We start from the raw sequence: 25,986 nt of genomic DNA on the forward strand, positions 1-25,986 counted from the left end.
CCAGTTTTTCCATATACAGTGGTGCTTGAAAGTTTGTGAACCCTTTTGAATTTTCTATATTTCTGCATGAATATGACCTAAAACATCAGATTTTCACACAAGTCCTAAAAGTAGATAAAGAGAACCCAGTTAAACAAATGAGACAAAAATATTATACTTGGTCATTTATTGATTGAGGAAAATGATCCAGTATCACATATCTGTGAGTGGCAAAAGGATGTGAACCTTTGCTTTCAGTATCTGGTGTGACTCCCTTGTGCAGCAATAACTGCAACTAAACATTTCTGGTAACTGTTGACCAGTCCTGCACACTGGCTTGGAGGAATTTTGTTCATTCCTCTGTACAGAACAGCTTCAACTCTGGGATGTTGGTGGGTTTCCTCACATGAACTGCTCACTTCAGGTCCTTCCACAACATTTCGATTGGATTGTCAGGACTTTGACTTGGCCATTCCAAAACATTAACTTTATTCTTCTTTAACATTCTTTGGTAAAATGACTTGTGTGCTTTGGGTCATTGTCTTTCTGCATGACCCACCTTCTCTTGAGATTCAGTTCATGGACAGATGTCCTGACATTTTTCTTTAGAATTCACTGGTATAATTCAGAATTCATTGTTCCATCAATGATGGCAAGTCATCCTGGCCCAGATGAAGCAAAACAGGCCCAAACCATGATACTACCACCACCATGTTTCACAGATGGGATAAGGTTCTTATGCTGGAATGCAGCATTTTCCTTTTTCCAAACATAATGCTTCTCTTTTAAACCAAGAAGTTCTATTTTGGTCTCTTCCGTCCACAAAACATTTTTCCAATAGCCTTCTGGCTTTTCCACGTGATCTTTAGCAAACTGCAGATGATCAGCAATGTTCTTTTTGGAGATCAGTGGCTTTCTCCTTGCAACCCTACCATGCACACCATTGTTGTTCAGTGTCTTCCTGATGGTGGACTCATGAACATTAACATATGTGAGCGAGCCTTCAGTTGCTTAGAAGTTACCCTGGGGTCCTGTGTGACCTCACTGGGTATTACATGCCTTGCTCTTGGAGTGATCTTTGTTGGTCGACCAGTCCTGGGGAGAGTAACAATGGTCTTTAATTTACATCCTATCCCAGAGGGCCAACGACAACAAGGTCCACCCATGCTCCTTCTCCCGCTGGCTATCCCCAGCTGAATGAAACTACATCGGCGACCGAGAACTACTGGCCGTGAAACTAGCCTTGGAGGAGTGGAGGCACTGGTTTGAGGGGTCTGACCTTCCATTCCTAGTCTGGACTGACCATAAAAACCTGGAGTACCTCAAGTCTGCCAAACGTCTCAACTCTCGTCAAGCCCGTTGGTCTCTCTTCTCCCAATTCAACTTCACACTCTCCTACCACCCGGGCTCTAAGAATGGCAAACCCAACACCCTGTCCAGGATGTTCTCTTCCCACCAAGAGGAGTCCAAGCCACCCGAGACCATCCTTCTTACATGCTGCCTGGTGGGAGACGCTATTCTAGAGGTTGAGACGCTCGTGCAGAAGGCCCTGGAGCAGGACCCCGGTGAAGGTAACTCCAACAATATGCCTCGCAACCATCGGTTTGTTCCCTGTCATGTGCGAACTCAGGTGCTGCAGTGGGGTCATGGTTCCAAGCTGGCCTGTCATCCGGGAGCCACCTGAACCTTGGCTCTCATCCAGCAGCGCTTTTGGTGGCCATCCATCAAGGAGGACGTCCAGGAGTTCATGGCAGCTTGCGACACATGTTCCCAGAACAAGACAGCCAAGGGCTGTCTTGCACAAGGGCTTACTAAGACCTTCCTACTCCGCATCGACCTTGGTTTCACATTGCCCTGGACTTCATCACAGGACTCCCCAACTCCAGTGACAATACATGCATCCTCACTGTCATTGACCGTTTTTCTAAGACCATCCATTTCATTCCTCTGCCCAAGCTCCCCCCAGCCAAAGAGACCACAGAACTACTCATCCACTATGTTTTCCACCTACATGGTCTGCCTACCAACATAGTTTCTGACTGGAGTCCTCCGTTCACTGCACGGTTCTGGAGAGCCTTCTGCAAACTCATCGGGGCCACCTGTAGTCTCTCCTCAGGCTTCCACCCACAAACCAACGGCCAGGCAGATTGGGATAACCAGGCTTTGGAGGTTGCACTCAGGTGCATGGTGTCCAGGGATGCCAGTTCTTGGAGCAAGTATCTACCTTGGATCGAATACGCACATAACACTCTCTCCCTTCCTCTGCCACAGTTCTCTCTCTGTTCCAGTGCTCACTAGGGTACCAACCACCACTGTTCCCCAGCCAGGAGGAGGAGGTTGCCATACCATCAGCCCAGGCCTTTATACACCGCTGCAGGAGAATGTGGGCATTGGCCCGGAGAAGACTCCTTCACTCCGCACTCGCATCCAAGAAGCAGGCCGACAAACATCGCTCCAAGGCGCCCACCTACTGAGTGGGTCAACGAGTTATGCTCTCCACACGCCACCTGCCACTTAGGGCTGTCTCTCGCAAGCTGGCACCCAGGTTCCTTGGACCCTTCCTCATCAAGAAGGTAAATCAACCCATGTTCCATTAGACTGGCATTACCACTCACCATGCGACGTGTTCACCCTACCCTTCATGTATCACAGCTTAAACCTCTGGTTTCCAGTCCTTTGCCGTACTTGAGACTTTAATATTTATAGTTAGGTTTAGGGTACCAACTTCATATTTTGTGCATTTGATAATCAAAGCAAGCTCTTTCCAGTGGTATAATTGTTTTTATGGTAGACCTTGTCATACATTTGCAATATGCATTTGAATTTATAGGTGCAAAAATTTATTTTATTATTATTTTTTAAAGCCTAATAAATTGGAAAGTTTGATTTCTTTTGAACACATACCTAGTTGCCTAAAGAGTATTATAACATGAATAATAAATAAGAAATTTTGAAAGATCTGGTGTGCTTTAATGTGGAGGTATGGGGGGGGTCAAATTTGCTCCACAGCACGATAGAAGACTTTTTTTTAATGATTTCCAGCAAGCCATAACTTGGCAAATATTGAACTGTGAACTTTCTATTATAGTATTTAAAGGCGTCTGGCATTGAAGAACAATCCTTGAAAATTTAATGTATCTTGCATGAATAGTTTAAAAGTAATGACTTATGGAAGTTAGGTCCGTTTTCTGTAGCACGTGTTTTAACAGTGAAATTGGGGCCACGCCCCTTTTTAAAGCCCCTATATCTCAGAAACTAATGAGGGTACAAGCCTAAAATTTTGCCCACTATTTATTGGGCACACTGACAATATTTTCAGGCCTAGACATTAAGCATTTACCACTGATGGCTCATTGGGCCAGTGGAATTGAAAAGTTACTGGCCCAAATGGAAAATGTGGTGGCCCGAATGCGCGCGGTACCCAAACCATGGCTGCTGCAGGCAAGCGCTGCAAGCAGGGCTCTACATTAACTTTTGAAACCACTTGTCCTGTTGGGCAAGTTGAAAGGAAATTTACTTTTCCAAATGCGAAGTTGACTTGTCCGAAGAAATATTTGAGAGGGAGGGAAAAAAAACACAACTATTTGTAACCCAACAATCTTAATTGCATTTGTTTCTGAATTCACAAAGTAATCAATACTTGGGGGTGTCGTGGCATAAATCCGGGGACCTGGGTTCGATTCCGACCCAAGGTCATTTCCTGATCCCTCCCCATCTCTCTCTCTCTCTCTCTCTCCCACTCATTTCCTGTCTCTACACTGTCCTATCCAATAAAGATGAAAAAAAGCCCAAAAAAATCTTTAAAAAAAAGTAATCAATACTTGATATACTGAGACAAAAGTTCAAAAATATAGTAAAACAGACGGATACCATAATTCACCAATTATTCTGCTGAAGTTCAGAAGCAATATATTCCAATAGAGTAGAAATTATGAATATAAAATTTTAAGAACAAAATAACTATACTATGAGATCCAGAAACACTAACCATTATATATACACAGATCAGTACTCTGCAGTTCAGTAACAAATATCACAAAAAGTAACATTATCATAAAATTTATGACTTGATGAGATCACTAGTTTGGACAAGAGAAACAAATAACAATGCTACAAATAAAAACAACTGATAACAAAATTGACTGATTAATACTGTAAATCACTGATTATTATACACTGAAATCTAGTTATCAAATGACAAAATAATATATCTTGTGAAAACCTCCAAACCTCTATTGACTCACAATAAAGAAATCATTTTGCCAGAATTACTTTAACACAAAAATCTATTCACTGCAGAAAAAAAATTGGACTCCATCAATCATTTATTTATAAGAAATTGAAAACCAGAAAATTAAAATTATATTTTCATTTTTAAATTATTAACTTTGAATATATATCCTCCACTGATTAATTGTTGTTGTCTAATTATTCAGTGTGGCTCCTGTATGGTATTTAATGGTAAAAAATTTTTTTAATAATTTCAAATAATCCATAATTATATCTAAATTATAGATCCCTATGTTTCAAATCCCTAAACTCCCATTACTAATTAATTAATACAGCTGGTAACCTAATTAGCAGCCATTTGACAGCTTGGTATTTGATAGATAACTTTCCCCACTCCTACCTCACTCCCTGTCAGTCCACACGCATGCAGGCGCACATTCCCCGCCAGCACACGCTCAGCTATATAGAGGGCTGCCGCGTGACGTCACCGTGCCGCGAGATTTTGTTAGGGCACCATATTGGAAGACCTCAAGTACATGCATACAGTACATACAAACAATATAAAACAAACTACAAGCGAGAGGTTTTTTTTACTACTTATCTGTTTTTATTTATATATCTTTGAATTATTTGGACATGGGGAAAAACTATATTTAAAATCCAAAGAGGGATGGAGGGAGGAAAATTAAAACAAAAGAAAGAAATGAAATATATAACATAAATGTGATAAAATTAAGGATGTTTTTATTCAGTAAACATTTTAAAAAAATGTTCTACAACACTCTAGCCTAGTGACTTACCAGTAACAAAATGGTCTGAACATATTCTGTACTGTTGTAGACTTGAAGTATTCAGATCAGCTCTGCATAAAGCAGTTAAATACTCTGTCTCCTGGCAGAAAGCTCCTTGGTTTGCTCCCCTTGTGTCTCAATCACAGCTGGTATTCTGTAGAAAGACTTCTTTTCACCTTTCCCATCAGCTTTGTTAGAACACCCTAACACAGCACAAAAGTTTACCATTGAAGGTTGTTTGATGAACCAAGTGCATGAAATTCTAACGAAAACACCCTAGTCATTAGACACACTAAATGTGTCAGTGGCTGGCTGTAATAAACACAGCCAAGGGACAAAACCATCAATCAGAGTCAGTTTCTCAACATATCGCTTCCTTTCAGCAGGCTTCAGGGTTTTGAAATAATCTGCCATGTCCACAGATCATGCACAGACTTATCCATTATATCCACAGTTTTTTGCCAAGTCTCACACAGGTTTCTTTCAAGTCTACTGTTGGGCCAATAAATCATAAATAAAACAGCTCAGATTTGTTTGTTTAAGTCGTTTGCCACTCCACTTTATTCTCATGGGTTCACATACCGCTACCGTTATTTCCCCCTAATCACGAGTTTGTTGGTCTTCCAGTATGGCGCAGAGTCTGTTTACTTCCGGTTTCGGGTGACGTCAGTGCAAGGGGTCTATAACAAACACCATCAACAACAATTAAACGATTTGGAAATTACCACACACTCAATGTAAATATACAGTTGAATAATGATCCCACCAACAGGAATGTCAACAAATCCACGTGTATGACACAATTAAAACCAATCATAAACCACCATTTACTTTTCAGCTCAAATACATGAAGCGGTATTGGCCGGTTTCGCAAGTGGAATATTGCGCATGCGCACATCGCTCTTTCCGAATAGAAACATCTGGCGATTCATCAAAACATGTCAAGTGAGATGCTTCGGAAATCATGTGAATAAACTGATAAATTTGATATGTAACCCGAATATCGGCGCATTTTGGCACTTGTCCGATCGGACAAGTAACTGAGACGATGAACTTGTCCGACATTAAGTATCACTTGTCTCAGACAAGCGTTAATGTCGAGCCCTGGCAAGCACCGCAGGTGCTTGCACAAAGAGGGGGGTCCGGGGGCCCTCCCCCAGAAAATTTTGATTTTTCAGTTCATATTCATGCATTCTGGTGCATTTTAAGGTGAAATTAATGAAAATAAGGTTGTTCATATTTTGCTAACATTATGATATCTTTATTTTATGTTCACATTGATATTTTATTGTTTGCATTTCTTGTTCTATCAATTTCTTAGTTACATTAAAAAATTTCCTTTGTTCTTGTTCTCTGTTCGTTTAACACATGCTGTTGATTACTGTTTTACATTAACAATTGTTTGTATAAGTTTTAGAATAAGCCAAGTTTTGCCTCACCATGCAACTGACTTGTTTATAGAATAAGCTTTGCCTGTAACCCACCCTGTGTGATGTAGACATATTTCAGTCCCCCCAGGATTTTGCAGGCCTTTTTTGTGATTGTTGCGGGCTAAAATGTCTGATGTTGCAGGGGGTTTTCCAAAAAATTGCGATGAAAGTTGTGGTGTTTTTTAGGTTTTTCTTGCGATTACATTGCGGGAGGAAGTGAAAGTTGCGAGAAATTGTTGTGGTTTTCTCTTTTTGTGATTTAAAATTGAGTGATATGTTAAATATTAAGTTATTACTGAAACTATTGATAAATAAAACAGACACTGAGAAATGGTCCTATAAACAACTTTACCAATATAAAAGATTACTAGGACTACAAAAATGCAGAAAAATAGGCTTTACTTATCCAAATGCACCTGTTGGTTCAAAAGTTAAAGTGCATAGAACCTCATAGCACAACATGAAGTTACCTTAAAATATAATATAAATGCCTCAGCTTTCATGTAAGAAAAAAAATTATTAATACTAGTACTGTGTGCAGGCAGTCTCTCCTGAAGACTAAATTAAACAATTATAAACTAATAAAAATAAATGGCTCAGGCTTCATAGAAGGAAAAAAAACAGTTTGAACAGAATCTCACAGTATGATGCTGAAGCTGCCTAAACAATGGAAAATAAAATACCATTTTGGCAAAAATGTTGGCATCCATTAATTTCTTGTATTACGTAAAAAAATAAAGTGCACACAGTCCTTCACTGTAAACATAACACACTTTCAGTAACAGAATTTAAGCCTACATAAACACTGACTCGCACATGCTGCTTCTCTTGAACGTATACATGGAAGTAAGGCGGAAGGTAGTTTGTCGACGTCACCAACGATTGGTCAAATTTGCGGGAAAGTTGCAGTGATTGGATATAATTGCAACACCGCCCTGAATTCACGGGGCTTGGTTGAATTTGCGTTGAAGTTGCAAATCGCAACATCGCGAAATCCTGGAGGGTCTGATATTTTCCTTTTTTTTGTCATGGTTTCAACTTTGGCTCATATATTCTCAACATTGTAGATATTGAATTCTCACCACTGTAGATATTCTTATAGAAATAGAAGCAAGGGAGCAACTTTGATTTTGACATTGGTGGGGACACAAAAGTGATCCAAGGCAGAGCTTCTGAAAGGTGTGGGGGGTTTTTTCCCATTAGCAATCATAATTTCATGTCATGCAGATCTTATAGGTTAACGAGGGCAGCCGTGGCCTAATGGTTAGGGAGTTGGTCTTTGGATCCCAGGGTTGCAGGTTTAAATCCCACCCTTACATCTCCATCTATGGCTGAAATGCCCTTGAGCAAGGCACCTAACCCAACATTGCTAAAATCTGATGATTTATTACACCACACAATTTCTAATTTGTGTTTTAGCAGTCATTCTGTCTCTTCCACAGAAATACATGAAAATAAGAATTAAAAACTTTAATCCTTTTAGCATATATATATATATATATATATATATATATAAAATAGTGTGTGTGTGTGTATATATATATATATATATATATATATATATATATATATAATATAATTTTTTTTTTTCAAATTCAATATCTGTATTGTTTGACATTGGAGGGGGGGTGTCTCAAAATTCACTGACTGCCTTATTGAGACACTCATAAATAGGTGCTACTGGTGGCATTTTCTATTCTGTAATTAAGCTCAAATGTAGTTAAAATGATATTTGGATATATAATTTAGTGATTGCCTATTATAGCATGATTATGATTACATTAGTATTGCATTTGTAGTATACCCCCCTTTTTTGTCATTTTGTTGTCCCTCCATTTTCCATATTATGTCTTTTTGTTGCCTGTTTCTGTGTTCGTAACGTGTGTTATGATTTTCACTGCAGATGTGCTTGTGATGACTTTTATGTTCATGCTGCAGTTACCAATATTTGTCTGTAGGTGGCAGTAGAGGACCATGGATTTATTGTATCTAGCCTAGCCTCGTAGTAGTAGAAAGAGGTCTCTGTAAAACGGTGAACGCAGCAGACTCAGCAGCAGACTCAGCAGCTGTCACGCTGTTGATTCTGAAATGCAAGTCACACGTCTGCATGGCCATGCAGTAGCCTACATCTGACTACTTACATTCTGTTAAACCATTAGGTCTATAAATTTAACATTCATCGAGAATATTATCTAACACCAAGTTACATTGCTCCAGCATTCCTTTTCTCTGCAGCTATGCAGTAGCCTAGCTCTGATGCGTCCTGTCACATTGCTAAACCTGCCTAAGGAGCCGCAGCAATACTTTTATGAAGGGTTTCCATACATCAAAAGGATTTTGTTGAGTTTTTAAAGCTCGACGGAAACCCTGCACTTACATTCTTGACTTTGAAGAAGAATGAACGAATGTCTCGTTTCTTGGGAGGGGGGCCGTCATCCATGATACTCAAGTCAGCATGCGAGTCGTAGGGCAAGCATGCATGGACATTGAAGTCCAGCTCAATTTGTAGGCTGACGGAGAGTGGGGGGTGCGTGGGGTAGGTCAGGTGTGTACGTGTGAGATACGGGGGTTGATGGGCGGGTAGTCACGGCTGCTGTGGGAAGTGTGCTGCTTTTACAGCAAATGGAGTGACAGCTGGGATAGCCAACCATGTAAGTTAGTGAGAAACAGGTAGCTAATCAGAGAATGTATATCTACGTTAGAGGGGGGATTATTAGCAGTGTCATACATTTAACCCTTTGTGTGCCATATAATCATTGCTCAGGTTAGGACATCGGTTTTATTGATCGTGATTACACAGTAGCGGCTGAATATTGGTAGGGACACGTCCCTAGTGTCCCTACCCAAAATTACGCCCTAGAATAGAAGTACAATGAACTTTTTAAATACACCTTTATATAATAGCCACAAGAAACACACAGGCCAGTCCCAAGTCTGGATGAAAGGTGAGGGTGGCATACTAACCCTTATCATGCTGGATTTAAATGGGCATTTTTATTGCCCATGAAGTTTTATTTCTTTTAATTAATAAAATATCATGAGAATCATTGACAAACCATACATTTCCTGAAAGGGTGGACTTTGGGGAATAATCTAGTGAGATTTTTGCAAAGCCTTACCTGCTCGGGGGTGATTTATAACCCTAATTGCCTGTTAATTAGCTAATTAACAGGTATGCTCAGGTGAGCCAAAAAGGGGTGAAATGTATTTTTTTAATAAGACAAGATATAAACACCAAATTTTCAGGATATGTCCTTGGGGGAACTAGTAGTAAATTTTTGCAAATTCAGCTCATTTGCATAAACCATTGCCATGGCAACAGCAGATACCCTAGCAACTGGGGGTATACTGGGTTTAGCATGGTCTGGTTGTACCAGAGAGGGTCAGAATAGTTATTATTTTTGTTGTAATGAACTAATGTAGACCTATTTTGATAGATTTCATCATCTTTGGATATTTGAATAATATAATATATGGGATCAGATCGAGTTTACCACATTATTTTATCTGTTCTTCTATTTCAGTTATAGCAACCAACATTTATACTTCATTCTTTAATCACTAAAAGTTGATACATGTGTAGCCATATTTCTTGCCAGTGTATCCTGAAATTTTGATATTAATATACAAAGTCTGAACGATTTTACACCATCTGAAGCTAAAGCGCGTGTGTTGAAATGCTGTTTTACGATTTGGCGAGTTGTAAACAGAGCATGACGTTGCGCACTCTGATTGGCTGCCGAGTTCAAAATGAAGCCATTCGTTAACACCCGATAGTTAATTTATGCACGATCGTATTTATGAATGAATGACACCACTGAACTCTCTAGCAGAAGAGGCAGAAAGTGGTATAAAGATGGCGACGATCAGACAATGAGAAGTTTATTTGTTTTTAGCTTAAACTTGACATCTTTTCTGCTTGAAGATGGGAGAATGGCGATCATCCATGCTTGCGGACTCAAGATAGTAAGTTTGTCAATGCTCTGGATTGATTAAAAAGCCGTGACGAGCTCAAACACGCTTCTGAACAGCGCCGAACATCTCCGAAGATGCACAAAGATGACACACTCCTGCTGCAGAGCGGAGGGTGATGAAAACAAAGATGGCGGACCTCGTATCGAAAAGGTGCATTTTATGAACAATTTCTTCACAATTCTGGGTAAAATATGAGTAATAACATTGTTAATTTGTATCGGAAACGTACTGGCCCACCCGGGCCACTGTTTGGCCAAATTTAGTGGCCCGAACTGGCCCGAAAGACATAAAAAACACTGCCGGGCCATCGGGCAAGTGCTAATGTCGAGCCCTGATTTCCAGAAAGTATGAAGCAAATCTGAGATGGTCAGTGGTGAGGCCTCTGGTGATTTTACGTGGATTGACCCTTTGTCTACCTCGTTGTCTGGATTATTTTTGTTTGACTCTTTTTGGACTTTAATTAAATCATTTTTTATTCATTGGATTTTCTGGTTTCTGTTCTGCTATTGGATCCTAACTCACCACATCTCGCCACCCTTAACAGCTTCTGCAGCTGTGCCTTTAAATGTAAACATGTAAATAGCTTTGTTCTGATTGACTAACATCTTTTAACGGTCATCCACATGCATGGGTTCCATTAGCCAATCAGAGGGATGTCTAACAAGACCGCAACAAGAGTCTGACCTATGGCAAGCCATTTAAACATTCAATAGCTAGACTGGATATTCAGTACTGATATCTGTAACAACATTTTGTGTAGTCAGAGCTCTAATTCAAGACATCTGTAATTAGATTTTGACTAGTCAAAACTCCACTTTAAGATATCTCTAATTCAGTTTTGACTAGTAAGATTCAAACTAATTTTACCATTTCATTTGTGTGAGGTTTCTCATTATAGATATCTACAATTCGTTTGTCGATATCTGCAATTCCTATTGCAGATATCTGAAACTGAATTGTGAAGATCTCTAATTCCAGTTTCAGATATCTACAATTTAATTCAGACTAGTCCTAATTCAGGTTCAAGATGTATTTAATTCTGCTCATTTGAAGATATCTACATTTGTCCTTTTTAGATATCTTAAATTAAGTTTCAGATGGTCAGAATGATGTACATATCTCAAACTGGACTTCATCATAATGCAATTATAGATATCTATTATCAGGTTATTGATCTTTTGAGAGCAGTTTAGATTACAGATATCTGAAACTGCACATTTTTAACGCTTATTCTGCCTAGTTAACATATAGAGATATCTTGAATTAGAGTTTTGACTTGTCAAAATGATGCCACAGATATCTGTAGTTGTGTCAGAATCAACGCTACGGCAAGCGGGAGGTGGGAATTAAAACCATACTACCATGTCAGAGCAGCCAAAGCAGGCAGAATCTTGGGTGTTTGACAGGGTTTTTAATGCTGAAGCCCATGCCCATGATAAGCTCTTTCTATTTCATGGCATTTTCTAACTAACTTATCCACAACTGCAACCGCCGTGGCCTCTGCTAAGTCTTCAAATTTGGTTCAAAACAAATGCTTTGCTGGGCCAATATCCAATGGGAAGCCTCACATGAGCAATGTCATGCAGAACAAGTCATAATGATGTTTGAGATATTTGCAACTATTATTTGGAATGGTCAAAACCGAATTACAGATATCTGCAGTTGTTATTTAGGATGTGTGACGAGTTGAATGTCATTTTGAGTGACGTCACTGCTGATATCTGTAATTCAGCTGTGACTAGTCAAAACCAAAATCACAGATATCTGTAACTGTAGTTTTGACTAGTCAGAATGACGTTATAGATATATTCAATTGAAATTCGTACTAGTCACAATGAAATTGCGACTAGTCAGATTGACGTTGTTGATATCTGTAATGGTAATTCCAAATAGTCAAACTTGGCTATGCCAATAGTCTGAGTGCAGGCTGGAGAGCCGCTCACTGATCTCGCTGTAAAATATCTGGAGAGCTCATACCCACTGGGCTCTCTATAAAATCTGGAGGGCTCAGAGCCCATTCCCTGCTGTAAAGATGAATGAAGCCATCTGGCTGCCATCTTACCACTCACATTGCGTGTATTTGGTTTGTGTTAAAGCATTGTATCCGATCAAATTTGCCCCAAGAAAAGTATCTCTTGACTTTTTTTTTCCTCTTTTATTCCCTCCTCTTATTTTCTCCACTTTACCCCCCATTGCTTACAGATCTTTATTGCGCTCCCCTTCACTGTTATTGTTTTTTCCTTTTCCAGTTCAGTCTCTGATCATTCTTTGAACGGCTCTTGTACTACTATAATTATTTTTATGGAGATTATTTCAGTTTTTATTTTATACAGTGGATCTTTCTCTTTCATACATTTCTTCTTCCTTTCTATTTAGGACAGTTGCTGAAACAGGATTATTTTCTCATGTTATTTGCCATTTTCCCTTCATTCTCACAGTCATGTCTTAACAGTATTTATTGGTCACATAATTCACATCACACATGAATCGATCCTGATAGAGTTCAATAACTTACAGATTATTCCTCACACTAATATCTCACATCTCATTTTCTTGAATACACATTGGATTTTTTATACTATTGAATTCTCATCTCATTATCTCTAGCTGCTTGATATAGTTGTCGTCAGTCCTACACGCCGTGGCGCGTGCACTTGAAGGCACGCCTTGTGGGCTACAGCACACGCGCCATCAACAAGGCACACCTGTCTTTAATCAATGAACTATGTTAGGCTATTTAAGGACTGCGCCGAGACGAGGATGGCATGAAGTATTACACCGCGTCTCGTGTGCATTACTGAGCCTTGTTTCCTCTCCTTGGTGATTTTCTGGTTTCTCGACTCTTGCTTTCTGCCTCTTGATCTTGTTCCTAGTTTTGCCTCCCATATCCTGTTCGCGCCTCGATAGACCTCTTGCCTGTTTCCCCATTTGTTTCATTTTCATTTCATTTATTTATTTAAAAGGACATTGCACATTAATCAACAAAACTGTAAATGTGCCAGTGTTACCCAGCAGGCTAATTTTCAACTGCAGTCCTGAGGCATGATGTTTGTAGACCCATGTGACCAACATGTTTTACGACCTTGCATGCCGGTTTGGACTGTTTGCCTATTTTTGTGTGTTTCCTGCACTTTATGTTAAGATCGCACTGTATATTGTTATCGAACATTTCTGCACTTAGATCCTCACACTCAAACTCTGACAGTTAATATATAGATTTAGGCACTGCCTAAAAGCGGAGCTCCCATCTGTTTCTGGGTTGGAGAATTTTCTTATCATAGCTAGTCTCTTTTGTTTTATTTCTTTACTGGCTAGCACTGGCCACTAGGCAGTGTATGACTGGTAATTACTAAACACTGGCCACTAGGCGGTGTATCTCTAGCCGCTTTATCCTGTTCTACAGGGTCGCAGGCAAGCTGGAGCCTATCCCAGCTGACTATGGGCAAAAGGCGGGGTACACCCTGGACAAGTCGCCAAGTCATCACAGGGCTGACACATAGACACAGACAACCATTCACACTCACATTCACACCTACAGTCAATTTAGAGTCACCAGTTAACCTAACCTGCATGTCTTTGGACTGTGGGGGAAACCGGAGCACCCGGAGGAAACCCACGCGGACACGGGGAGAACATGCAAACTCCGCACAGAAAGGCCCTCGCAGGCCACAGGGCTCGAACCCAGGACCTCCTTGCTGTGAGGCAACAGCGCTAACCACTACACCACCGTGCCGTCCCTAGGCGGTGTGTATGACTGGTAATTACTAACACTGACGACTGGTGGTACACGTCCACGGACAAACCACAAAAAAAATCGACTCGATGGGTTTACCATTTTTTCTTAGGTATGGTGCTCCGCTATAAATAGATATGGCCTGATGTTATTTAGGTTTTCTTAAAATTTGTCAAAATGTTTTGGAAATATTTTGTATGGAAATATTTTATAATAAATGGAGTATGTGAATCGGGCGGCACGGTGGTGTAGTGGTTAGCGCTGTCGCCTCACAGCAAGAAGGTCCTGGGTTCGAGCCCCGGGGCCAGCGAGGGCCTTTCTGTGTGGAGTTTGTATGTTCTCCCCGTGTCCGCGTGGGTTTCCTCCAGGTGCTCCGGTTTCCCCCACAGTCCAAAGACATGCAGGTTAGGTTAACTGGTGACTCTAAATTGACCGTAGGTGTAAGTGTGAATGGTTGTCTGTGTCTATGTGTCAGCCCTGTGATGACCTGGTGACTTGTCCAGGGTGTACCCCGCCTTTCGCCCGTAGTCAGCTGGGATAGGCTCCAGCTTGCCTGCGACCCTGTAGAAGGATAAAGCGGCTAGAGATGATGAGATGAGTATGTGAATCATTTGTTATAATTAAGCAGTAAAATGTAACTTAAGACTTTATTATTATGAGATGATTGATATATAATTTGTAAGTACAGCTACGGATTGTTATCAGTCTGTTTCTAAATAGTTAATTTTTTAATATCTACATCTACTAACTCTCTGATCCATCCATTATTTGCATGATTAGTTTAATTTCATTTTTCATTCTGTGCAATAGAATGTATGTTATTATTTATTTTTTAAATTGCTGATCTGGAACAGTATCTAAGGGTTCACAGCCTCCGGGGAGCAGGAAATGACGTTACTTTTGTGGACTCTGCCCCACATTAGAGCCCTGCACTCCTGCAGGACCCGCCGCAAAGCAGTGCGGCGCGGGACAAATTTTGAAAGCTCATTGCGGGCGCGGGCGGGACCGGGAGTGCACATATGCGGGCACGGGCGGTGATAAGCTGCAGTCCCGCTAACTAAAAACGTGTTTAAAATAAAATTTATAAATTATTAATTTATGTCTATCATATATAATTTGTGCTGGATATTTTATTTGGCATTAATAAAAACATTTTAAGATGCCTAAATTTGCAGAGAGAGTCAGATTGCCAGATTGAGTGAGGAATGGCATCTTAAATTTGCCATCACCCTAACGGGCAATCCTTTGATCACTCTAATGACTCGCCGTTCACACCCAGCCTCCAGTGACCCACACTAACATGATGCCTTAATGACACCTTAGATGAGCTGGTCATCAGAATTCTGATTCTGATCCAGGAGAGGATAAATAACTCTCGTACGTTTCCCATTCATTTCCTCTTCCGTGTTTGAGATCTCCGATCATGGCAGAAGAGCAGAGCTCCTTTACTGAAGCTCACAGTGCTTCAAAAGTAAGTGCTGCTTACTTTTATGCTGCTTAATTTTTTTTTTATCACGAGATTAATGCTCTGTGACATGATGTAGGTTTTTCATAAGCTTTTGAAACTGCCAGGAACTTGGAACAGAGACTTTGCTTAGAAAAACGATAGCAGCTAGACTGTAAAGAGTGTGATCCATCTCTCCTTTCACACTAATTATTCATAGGAGATGCACCACGGGAGAGCGCGTACTTAAATGATTAGCCTACTTAAATAATTATTATTAGGTCTACATGCTGCCATTTCAACATTCCGAATTCAGAAACAAGGTAAATAATAACAAATGTGAGCTGTAGATATTTATGCTGAAATCCACTCAAAGTAGGGGGCGGGGCACCATCACGCTGTGTCAAGACAAGAACTTTCCTGAGAAATAACGCGAACGTCTGCATCATGCGGGATTTGCGGGCGGGAGCGGGACAAAATATGGCAGGCGTGGGCGGGAGCGGGACTGAAAATCATAATTCTTTGCGGGCGGGAGCGGGACTGAAAAATCCGACCCGCGCAGACCTCTACCCCACATGCTGTCTCCATCCATGTGGAAACCAGAATTGTTCTGCCATGTTGTAATGTACACCTTGTTTTCTTCTCTGTTGTGCATGTATTGTCTATGTATTTTCTATTTGGTTGAATAATAATAATAATATCCGCAGCAATCTTCCTGAATGTATCCATGATAAAATGTACAGTATTCAATACATGATTAAACCACAAACACCCCACAAAAATCAACCATTGACCCCCACACACGTGTGTGTGTGTGTGTGTGTGTGTGTGTATCAATAACATGTTGTCCAGTTTTGTGTAGCATCCTCAGCAGAGATATGACCGTGGTAATATGGCAGCCAGATGGCTTCACTCTGACAAGCCTATTAGCTCTCCAGATATTTTACATAGAGATCAGTGGCTCCGCTAGACTGGAAACACATGATCTCCATGCTCTGAATCATGAGGAAGTAGCGGAGTCGAAGGCTTCTTTTGTTTGAATCAACTTAAAAGGAATAACCAATCGGACATACAGGAAACGTGATCTAGGGTGAGGGTTAAGTTTAGGAGGTCACGTGAAGGTCACATGTTTCCTGTCTAGAGTGAAGCTCCAGTCTGCAGCCAGACCCTTCTCAGACAGCGAGGCATCAAGGACTGTTTGAGACTGATCTCGAGAACTCTCGTTTTCTGTCTTCTAAGATGCCTTCAAACTGCTCCTGGCTGAAGGCAACATGGATATATCCCATAAATCTGTGCAACAGCTCACTAAAAAAAAAAAGATGGTGGACTAAACTTAACAGAAAAGTGATTTTGTATACAAATATAAATGTTTGGGCTTTTTTTCACCTGGATTTTTGAAAAGTTACTGAGAAATACACATTGTGCTATTTTATAGTGATATGAAGCAGAAAAGTGAATTTGGATACAAAAATAAGTTTTGGGGCTTTTGTTCACTTAGATTTTTGAAAAGCTACTGAGAAATAAACATTGTGTCTTATAATCTCGTGACTGGAAACAAATAATTAGTTTGATATGACTTGTGAGGCATCTGTTAGCCAAATAGCAAATTCTTCGGTTAGGTACACGCCATGCTGATGCCACATTACCGTAAATTCTGTCCTAAAATGTCGTTCCAAACAAAAGTCCTTAGAAACCTTTAGTTAAAAGTCCTGCCTTATGAGACACCTGTCTGTTACGACCATGATGCAATAAGGCAGCAACCTTCTGTTTCGAACACAGACGACGGTTGACCGAAAGACAGGAAATGAAAGTTTGGTCGGTTTTGAATGATTGTTGTTGCTGCCTCGCTGTCTTGTTAAACATCCTCCTGAGACAGCATTGTCACCTTTTTGAATGCACCTGATGCAATGTAAGTGTGTTCAGTAAAAGTTATTCATTAAAACTATCAGTCTCTTCAATTAATACACAGACATAACAGCACTGCAGGTGTCTTTTCCTCTGTCCTTATGAATTCTCCTTCACATCTTTCCTTCAGCTCATGATGTTTTCCATCGAGGTTAATGAAAAGTGGTGAGGAAAGGACAGAGGACGGAGTATTGGGATGCAGCCCAGGGTTCAGTTAAAGAGAGTCACACACCAAGAGGAGCTGAAATCAGTTCTCTCAAAACCGACTTTTATCCTCCAATAAACTCCAATAAACTTACTGAATTCCACAAGCTTAGAGTTCACTAACGCACAGAGAGAGAGAGTTTTTCCATACCTGATTGAGATTCCACAAAGCTGGAGAGAATCAGGAGAGTCACACAAATAACCCCTGAAAGAAAGGTTCTCATTATTGCTTCAGTCTGTTTCACAAGATAAATTACACTTAACACATTACACTTGTTTCAGCGCAATTTAACACATCACTTCTCTCAAAAAATCAAAATACTCCAAAATACTCATTTTAAAATGAATATTTTCACAACAAGACACTAAAAGTAAACGCGCTTTGTTCCAAAGTTCATGCTTTCAGTTGGTGTACTTTTGTTTTTGTTCTTTTGAGAGACACCTTTTTTCTAAAGAAACATGAGAAGAGGTCAGGTGGTGTCTTTGAAGCAACTAGTTTAGGTTCAACTTGCACCAGGCCGAAGTTGTGTGATATAAAATTATAGTATGAGGCTGTATGTATGATAACGTGTGAGTGATCTAGAAATATAAGTCCTCTACCGCCGAGGAGATTCTGTCTCACGGATATCCGGGAGCAACAGTCACTGACACAGACTCAGCTGTTCAGAGAAGTTTCTCAGTTTATTGAAGGATAAACATGAGGATATATCCACCACGGGCGATTGCTCTAAGACAACGAGGGAGGCTCAGCCTCCTCTAAAAATGACGAACATCGTGTAGGATGAATTGCGCTAGGCTTATGTTATAGCTGACCTTATAACATTGCTATTTCAGATCCAGAATCATAGAAATATATGTGCTCAACCCAACTACAGTGCGAAATCATTCCGTTATAACTTTCCCCAGTTCACCTAATGTGTGCGTGAGTTTTTCCCCCTCGTGACAGCGCGATGCAGCCCAGCCTCAGTGGACTTCAATGGCATTTGAGAGCTATGCGCTTTTCAATCTCAAAATGCAAGACGATTATTGGACAAATACTGCGAAAACGCCCGCCCACGGAGTCTCACGGACTCCCAGCCTCAGTGGACTTCAATGGCATTTGGGAGCAATGTGCTTTCAATATCAAAATGCAAGACAATTATTGGACAAATACTGCGAAAATGCCCGCCCACGGAGTCTCACGGACTCCCAGCCTCAATGCACTTCAATGGCATTTGGGAGCTATGCGCTTTCAATATCAAAATGCAAGACGGTTATTGGACAAATACTGCGAAAATGCCCACCCATGGACTCCGAGCCTCACATGGGAGGGACATGGCAAAGCTTTCCGCGAGGAGACTGGTGATTGGTGAAAGCGGCCGGATATTTTCTTTGATTGACAGTTCGTTTCAACTATAGACAGGCAGCGGTACAGTGTTGCCAGATTGGGCGGTTTCCCGCCCAATTGGGCAGTTTTAAGTGCATTTTGGCGGGTTTTGAACATATTTTGGGCTGGATAACGTCAGCAGTATCTGGCAAAATCAGTTCAGTCCCATGCGGATTCGCAAGTCCTGTGGTGTATTGTAAGAGATCAGCTTACATTTCGATTTCATTCATTACATACGGTTTCTACCAGCTTTTTTAGTTTGTATATATTTTCATTGTAAATAAAGTGTAAATATAGTGTTGTCAAGTTTGCTATCTTAGTTCCAGAAATTTCGTTTATACGAGTGACTGAACTTGAGGGGGCTAGTCAGCTAGCAAGAAAGCTGCGCACGGATGCCAAGCATTGCTGATTTAATTTTGGCGAAGCCATTTGCCAGTCTTCCTTTCGAGGAAAAAATTAAAATTAAAGAGCAGGGTAGACCAACGCCTCAAATTGACTTGGTGAAAAAGGTAGGGAATAATACTCATTCCTTTCAGCTCTCCTGGTACGAGAAAGTGAATTGGCTAACAGCAAGTGACCCACATCAACAACAGTAAATAGGCTACTTTAGTAATATGTCATGGATGGACCAAAAATACAGAATCTATTTAAAATGTTTATGCTGAGTATATTATATTGGAATATATATTTTTCTGGATATGAATTAAACACCGCTACAATTTGGAAAACATTTTTAAACAAAAACACAGCCGAGGTCAATTTTTAAACAACATGCCACAATTTTAAAATATAAAGTGTTCAAATATACCCCCCCCCCAACACCACCATCATGTATATTGGACAGTAGGCTAATGGGCCAAAAGAACCTGTTATTTCAGTTTGTGACCCTGCCAACAATCAGCCAGATCAGAGGCAAGAGTATGGGCAAAATTGGTGTGTTTTTTCTTTTAAAATCTGGAAATATCGTAACCGACCAGCCTCCCCTGTTTGAAAGACTACCAGCCGCCACTGATATCCACATTCAGGAGTGTGGTGGAGTGATATGATTGGAAAATGTAATCTCAGGAAGCAGAGTTGTCGGAGTGTGATGGGGAGCTTCAGTGGGTGATGGAAAATTACTGAGCAGGATCACTTTATGACAAACAGAGAGCAGAGGTGCAAGCAAAGTTTCAAGGATTGAACTGAAACTCCCCAAAACAAGCGGCAAGCACAAATCTCTCTATTAATGTATTCATACTAAAATACTCACTCGGTTTTTAAAAGAAAAATCCACCCTGAATAATTTGCATGTTAATCTTTATAATTATCAGCTGATCTTCAGTGGAGTTCAAGATTTATTTTGGAATGAAATGCAAAGGGGCGGCACGGTGGTGTAGTGGTTAGCACTGTCACCTCACAGTAGCAAGAGGGTCCGGGTTCGAGGCCCGTGGCCGGCGAGGGCCTTTCTGTGCGGAGTTTGCCTGTTCTCCCCGTGTCAACGTGGGTTTCCTCCGGGTGCTCCGTTTCCCCCACAATCCAAAGACATGCAGGTTAGGTTAACTGGTGGCTCTAACTTGACCGTGAATGTTTGTCTGTGTCTATGTATCTATGACCTGGTGACTTGTCCAGGGTGTATCCCGCTTTTCGCCTGTAGTCAGCTGGGATAGGCTCTAGCTTGCCTGCGACCCTGTAGAACAGGATAAAGCGGCTAGAGATGAGATGCAAAGTTTATTTTTTCATCTACACTCCCTGGTCACTTTATTAGGAACACCCACACGCCTACTGTTTTACACACTTCTCGAATCAGCCAATCCCACGACAGCAGCACAATGCATAAAATCATGCAGATACAAATCAAGAGCTTCAGTTAATGTTCACTTCAAACATCAGAATGGGAAAAACTGTGATCTCTGTGACTTTCACTGTGACATGGGTGTTGGTGCCAGATGGACTGGTTTGAGTGTTTCAGAAACTGCTGATCTCCTGGGGTTTTCACACACAACAGTCGCTGGAGCTTACACAGAATGATGTGAAAAACACTGAGTGAACAACAGTTCTGTGGGTGGAAATGTCTTGTTGATAAGAGAGGTCAAAGGAAAATGGACAGATTGGTGCGAGCTACCAGAAAGAATATAGTAACTCATAGCAACTCTTTACAATCATGGTGAGCAGAAAAGCATCTCAGCATGCAACAGCAGAAGAACACATTGGTTTCCAGTCCTGCAGCCAACAACAGGAATCTTAGAATCAAGAACAAGTTCCGGTTAAAGTGGCCGGTGAGTGTACATGTTGGTGATTTGAAATTTTATTAATTGTATCCTGCATTACCCACAATGCCATTTGACTGCCTGGTTATAGTGATGTAAGAAAGATTGTAACTCTCACTTCATCTCTGTGTAAATACTGATGCAGCAGAGCTTTAGTCCTTTAGTCTGTCCAGCTCTCTCACCTCCTCCTGTGTTCATGAAGCTCAAACTGAGCTCCTCTTAATCCCATTTTACACCAGACTGCTGTAACACCACATTCAACACACTCACATGTTCACCAAGTGCACTTTACCCCAGACACTGACAGAGTAGCAATTTAAAATTAAATTAGGACATTTATTAGGAATTACGATATCTGAAACACTACAAATTAAAATGTTTATGCTGATAATCTAAACAGCACAAGGGCAATATTTCAGTCTGTAGACGACTGTAACAGCGAGTGTTCTGGTATCAGGGAAAACTTTTAAACTGCCACAGAGCAAAGAACTGAAAATCTCACTGCATTAACACACTGTCAGCTAATCATATACAGTGGGGTAATGCATGTTTATAATATTTAAAGATATTTACAGATTATGTTCTCATCCATTGCATAAAAAAAGCACAGGAATTAATGCTTTGTTTTAACACAGTGCAGGAAATCCTGCAGTTCCAGTAGGAGATTTTGAGCCATGCAGGTCAGCACGAGACATGACATTTTTGTGCTGATCTCAATGGAGTCTCTCACACCACAAAGCTGAAATAATTAATCACATAATTATTTTAAATCAGGTTAAATGAAGCCATTAACCTGATTTAAAATAATTGTGTGATTATTTCACATTTGTGGTGTGAGAGACTCCACTGAGAGTGAAGTTTTAAATCGGGTTAAGTGAAGCCATTAATCTAGCCACTGGGGATGCATAAGCGTACTCTTGGTGCTGGTCCCAAGCCCGGATAAATTGGAGAGGGTTGCGTCAGGAAGGGCATCCGGCGTAAAACTGTGCCAAATCTAACATGCGGAATGAAAAGAGAAATACCATACCGGATCGGTCAGAGCCCGGGTTAACAACGACGGCCTCCGGTACTGTTGATCAACAGGGTGCCGGTGGAAAGTATGCTACTGTTGCGCCAAAACGGAGAAGGAGAAAGAGAGGGGGGAGGCGTGTTAGCAGGCATGTTGGAAAGAAGGAAGTTGGACATTTTGTGTGCAGGAGACGAGGTGGAAAGGAAGCAAGGCCAAGAACATTGGAGATAGATGCAAGTTGTTTTATTATGGAGTCAATGGAAAGAGAAATGGTGTTGGTATTGTTTTGAGGGGAGAGTTGGTCAACAGTGTGATTGATGTGAGGAGGGTGTCAGAGTGATAGGCATGAAGTTGAAGATTCAAGAAGTGTTAGTCAATGTTGTGTATGCGTACGCCCCACAGGTTGGATGTGAGAATGAAAAGAAAGAGTCTTTCTGGGAAAAGATGGATGAAGTTGTAGAAAGTATACCAAGGGTGGAGCGCATGCTGATAGGAGCAGATTTCAACGGACATGTTGGTGAGGGAAACCGAGATGAGGACGTGATGGGCAGATATGGTGTAAGAGAGAGAAATGTGGAAGGGCAAATGGTGGTTGATTTTTCAAAGAGGGTGAATTTGGCAATAGTCAATACATACTTCGAGAAGAAAGAGCAGCATAGGGTGACGTTTAAGAGTGGAGGAAGATCTACACAGGTGGACTACATACTCTGCAGAAGGGGTAACCTGAAGGAGCTTGGAGACTGTAAAGTGATGGCAGGGGAGAGTGTAGCTTGACAACATCAACAGGATGAGTTTGAAAGTGAAAAAGAAGAAGCGTGAAATACTGGAGCCAAAGATTAAGTAGTGGAAACAAAAAGAGGTTGAACATCAGAAGGAGTTTTGGGAAGAAATGAGACAAGCATTGAGTGGTAATGGAAGTCTGCCAGAAGATTGGAATACTACTGCTGTACTAGTAAGAGGCAGCAAGGAAGGTGCTAGGGTGGTCATCGGGAAGGAGGAAGGAAGACAAGGAGATGTGGTGGTGGAACAAAGAAGTGCAGGAAATTATAAAAGGGAAGAGGCTAGCAAAGAAGAATTGGGACGATCAGAGAGACGAGAAAAGCAGGCGGTTACACAGAGAGATGAGACAGAAGGCAAAAAGAGCAGTAGTGAAGGCAAAAGCAGATGCATACCAGGAGTTGTACGAAAGACTGGAGACCAAAGAAGGAGAGAAAGACCTGTACAGACTAGCTAGGCAGAGAAACAGGGAAGTGAGGGATGTACAGTAGGTAAGAGTGATGAAAGATGTAAATGGAAATGTGCTGGCAGAGTGTATTAAGAAGGTGGAAAGAGTACTTTGAGGATTTATTAAATGAGGAGAATCCAAGAGAGAAAAGGTCAGATTCATTGGAGACAGCAAATCAGGAAGCAGAGTTGGTTAGTAAGGATGAGGCGAGGGCAGCCATGAAAAGAATGAAGACTGGGAAAGCAGTCGGACCAAATGGTCTCCCGATTGAGGCTTGGAGATGTTTGGGTGAGACGGCTGTGGAGTTCCGAACAAGATTGTTCAATAAGATCCTCAAGAATGAGAAAATGCCAAATGAATGGAGAAAGAGTGTGCTAGTCCCAATATACAAGAATAAGGGAGATGTACAGAGCTGCAGTAATTACAGAGGAATAAAATCGATGAGCCACACCATGAAGCTATGGGAAAGGGTATTGGAGGAGAGATTGAGAAGAGAGGTAGCAATCTGTGAACAGCAGTATGGGTTTTTGCCAAGGAAGAGCATGTCAGATGCAATTTTTGCTTTAAGAATGTTAATGGAGAAGTACAGGGAAGGCCAGAGAAAGCTACATTGTGTTTGTGGACCTGGAGAAGGCATACGATAGAGTGCTGAGATGAGTTATGGTATTGTATGAGAGAGTGGAGTGAATGAGAAGTATATTAGAGTGGTGCCAGACATGTATGAGAACAGTGAAACAGCAGTGAGGTGTGCAGTTGGAATGACTGAATGGTTTAAGGTGAAGGTGGGACTCCATCAAGGATCTGCTTTGAGTCCTTTTTTGTTTGCCATAGTGATGGATAGCTTGACGGACGAAGTGAGGCAAGAGTCACCATGGAATGTGATGTTTGCGGATGATATTGCGATATGTGGTGAAAGTAGAAAGGAGGTTGAGTTGGGTTTGGAGAGATGGAGGTATGCATTGGAACGAAGAGGAATGAAGGTGAGCAGTAGCAAAACAGAATACATGTGCATCAATGAGAATGGGGAGGAGTGTAGTGAAGATGCAAGGAGTAGACGTAAAGAAAGTTGGTGAATTCAAGTACCTGGGGTCAACTGTGCAGGAAAATGGGGGCTGCAATAGTGAGGTGAGAAAGAGAGTGCAGGCAGGGTGGAGCAGTTGGAGAAGGGTTTCAGGAGTCATTTGTGATAGGAAAGTCCCAGCAAAAGTGAAAGGTAAGATGTATAAGACAGTAGTGAGACCAGCTGTGATGTATGGATTGGAGACCATACCCTTAACGAAGAGACAGGAGGCAAAGTTGGAGGTGGCGGAGTTGAGGATGTTAAGGTTTGCGATGGGAGTGACAAGGTTGGACAGGATAAGGAACGAGCACATCAGAGGGACAGCACATGTGGAGAGCTTGGGAATTAAGCGAAGAGAGACGAGACCGAGATGGTATGGGCACATCCTGAGAAAAGATGCAGAGCATGTGGGAAGGAGAATGTTGAGGATGGAGCTGCCAAGCAAACAAAAACGAGGAAGGCCAAAGAGGAGATACATGGATGTGGTAAGAGAGGCCATGAAAGTGGTAGGTGTGGGAGAGAAGGATGCTGAAGACAGGGAGCAATGGAGACGAAAGATCCGCTGTGGCGACCCCTAATCGGGAGCAGCCAAAAGAAGAAGAAGGAGGTGGTTAAGTGAAGCCATTGATTTGAAGTTGCTCACATTTACATAAAAACAGTTACGAGTTTTCATAAGTTTGTACACCCTTTATAATTGCAGAAGCCAGTTCTCAAAAACAGCTTTTATAACTCAAATGTACACAACTCTGAGGGAAATAAACCCTGAAGTAGTAAAATGAGCGTAGAATTCACTGTATATAGCTATCACACACACACAGATATCTGATTGAGATTCCATAAAGCTGTAGAGAATCAGGAGAGTCACACAAAAACAGAATGAAAGACAGTTTATCATTATTACTTCAGTCTGTTTCACAAGCTATCAATAACATTTACAACATTTACAAGGAACAACTTTCATTCAGTGAACAATTTTACACATCAGTTCTGTCAAAAACTCAAAATACTCACTCATTTTTAAGGTTTATAAGAAGACGCTAAAAGATAAAGCCTCTTCAGTTTGGTGTGCTTTCATTTCTGTAACCTGTTTCTGAAACACACCCTTTTTCTACAGAAGCACGCTAAGAATTCAGGTTGTCTCTCTGAGGTCATGTAGCCGTTCAATAGGAGTGGGTGGAGCACAGAGGACGGCAGGACAGAGATCAGGTTTGTATGTAAGCATTTTATTGCCACACTTTTCAGTCTAACAATGTTTTCTTCCTACAGTAGAGACACACACTAGCATCTCGTCCGGGGATGAGCCCCTCTGCTCTCGCTCTCCCTCCCTAAATAGGGTGCGGTCACTGGGAAGACACACACAAACACAGGTTAATTGCAGTCAGGTGTAGT

General features: G+C 41.1%; 1 protein-coding gene across 4 annotated transcripts in view; it reads right to left on the reverse strand.

Moving 5' to 3' along the window:
* The window catches only part of LOC132870071 (butyrophilin subfamily 1 member A1-like), a 138,757-nt gene extending 113,053 nt beyond the window's left edge, over positions 1–25,704 (reverse strand). For 3 of the 4 annotated variants that reach the window (XM_060903794.1, XM_060903729.1, XM_060903654.1), the window contains exons 1-2: positions 25,609–25,704; positions 17,843–17,896 (exon numbers count right to left, since the gene is read on the reverse strand). In XM_060903794.1, coding sequence (XP_060759777.1) covers positions 17,843–17,896; positions 25,609–25,612 — 58 coding nt within the window. In that variant the 5' untranslated portion in view covers positions 25,613–25,704. The remainder of the gene's footprint in view (positions 1–17,842; positions 17,897–25,608) is intronic. The other variant, XM_060903878.1, reaches the window with a different exon arrangement.
* Positions 25,705–25,986: the final 282 nt, after the last annotated feature.

This window comes from Neoarius graeffei, chromosome 1, assembly GCF_027579695.1.
Source record: "Neoarius graeffei isolate fNeoGra1 chromosome 1, fNeoGra1.pri, whole genome shotgun sequence".
In the NCBI taxonomy this organism is placed as follows: Eukaryota; Metazoa; Chordata; class Actinopteri; order Siluriformes; family Ariidae; genus Neoarius; species Neoarius graeffei.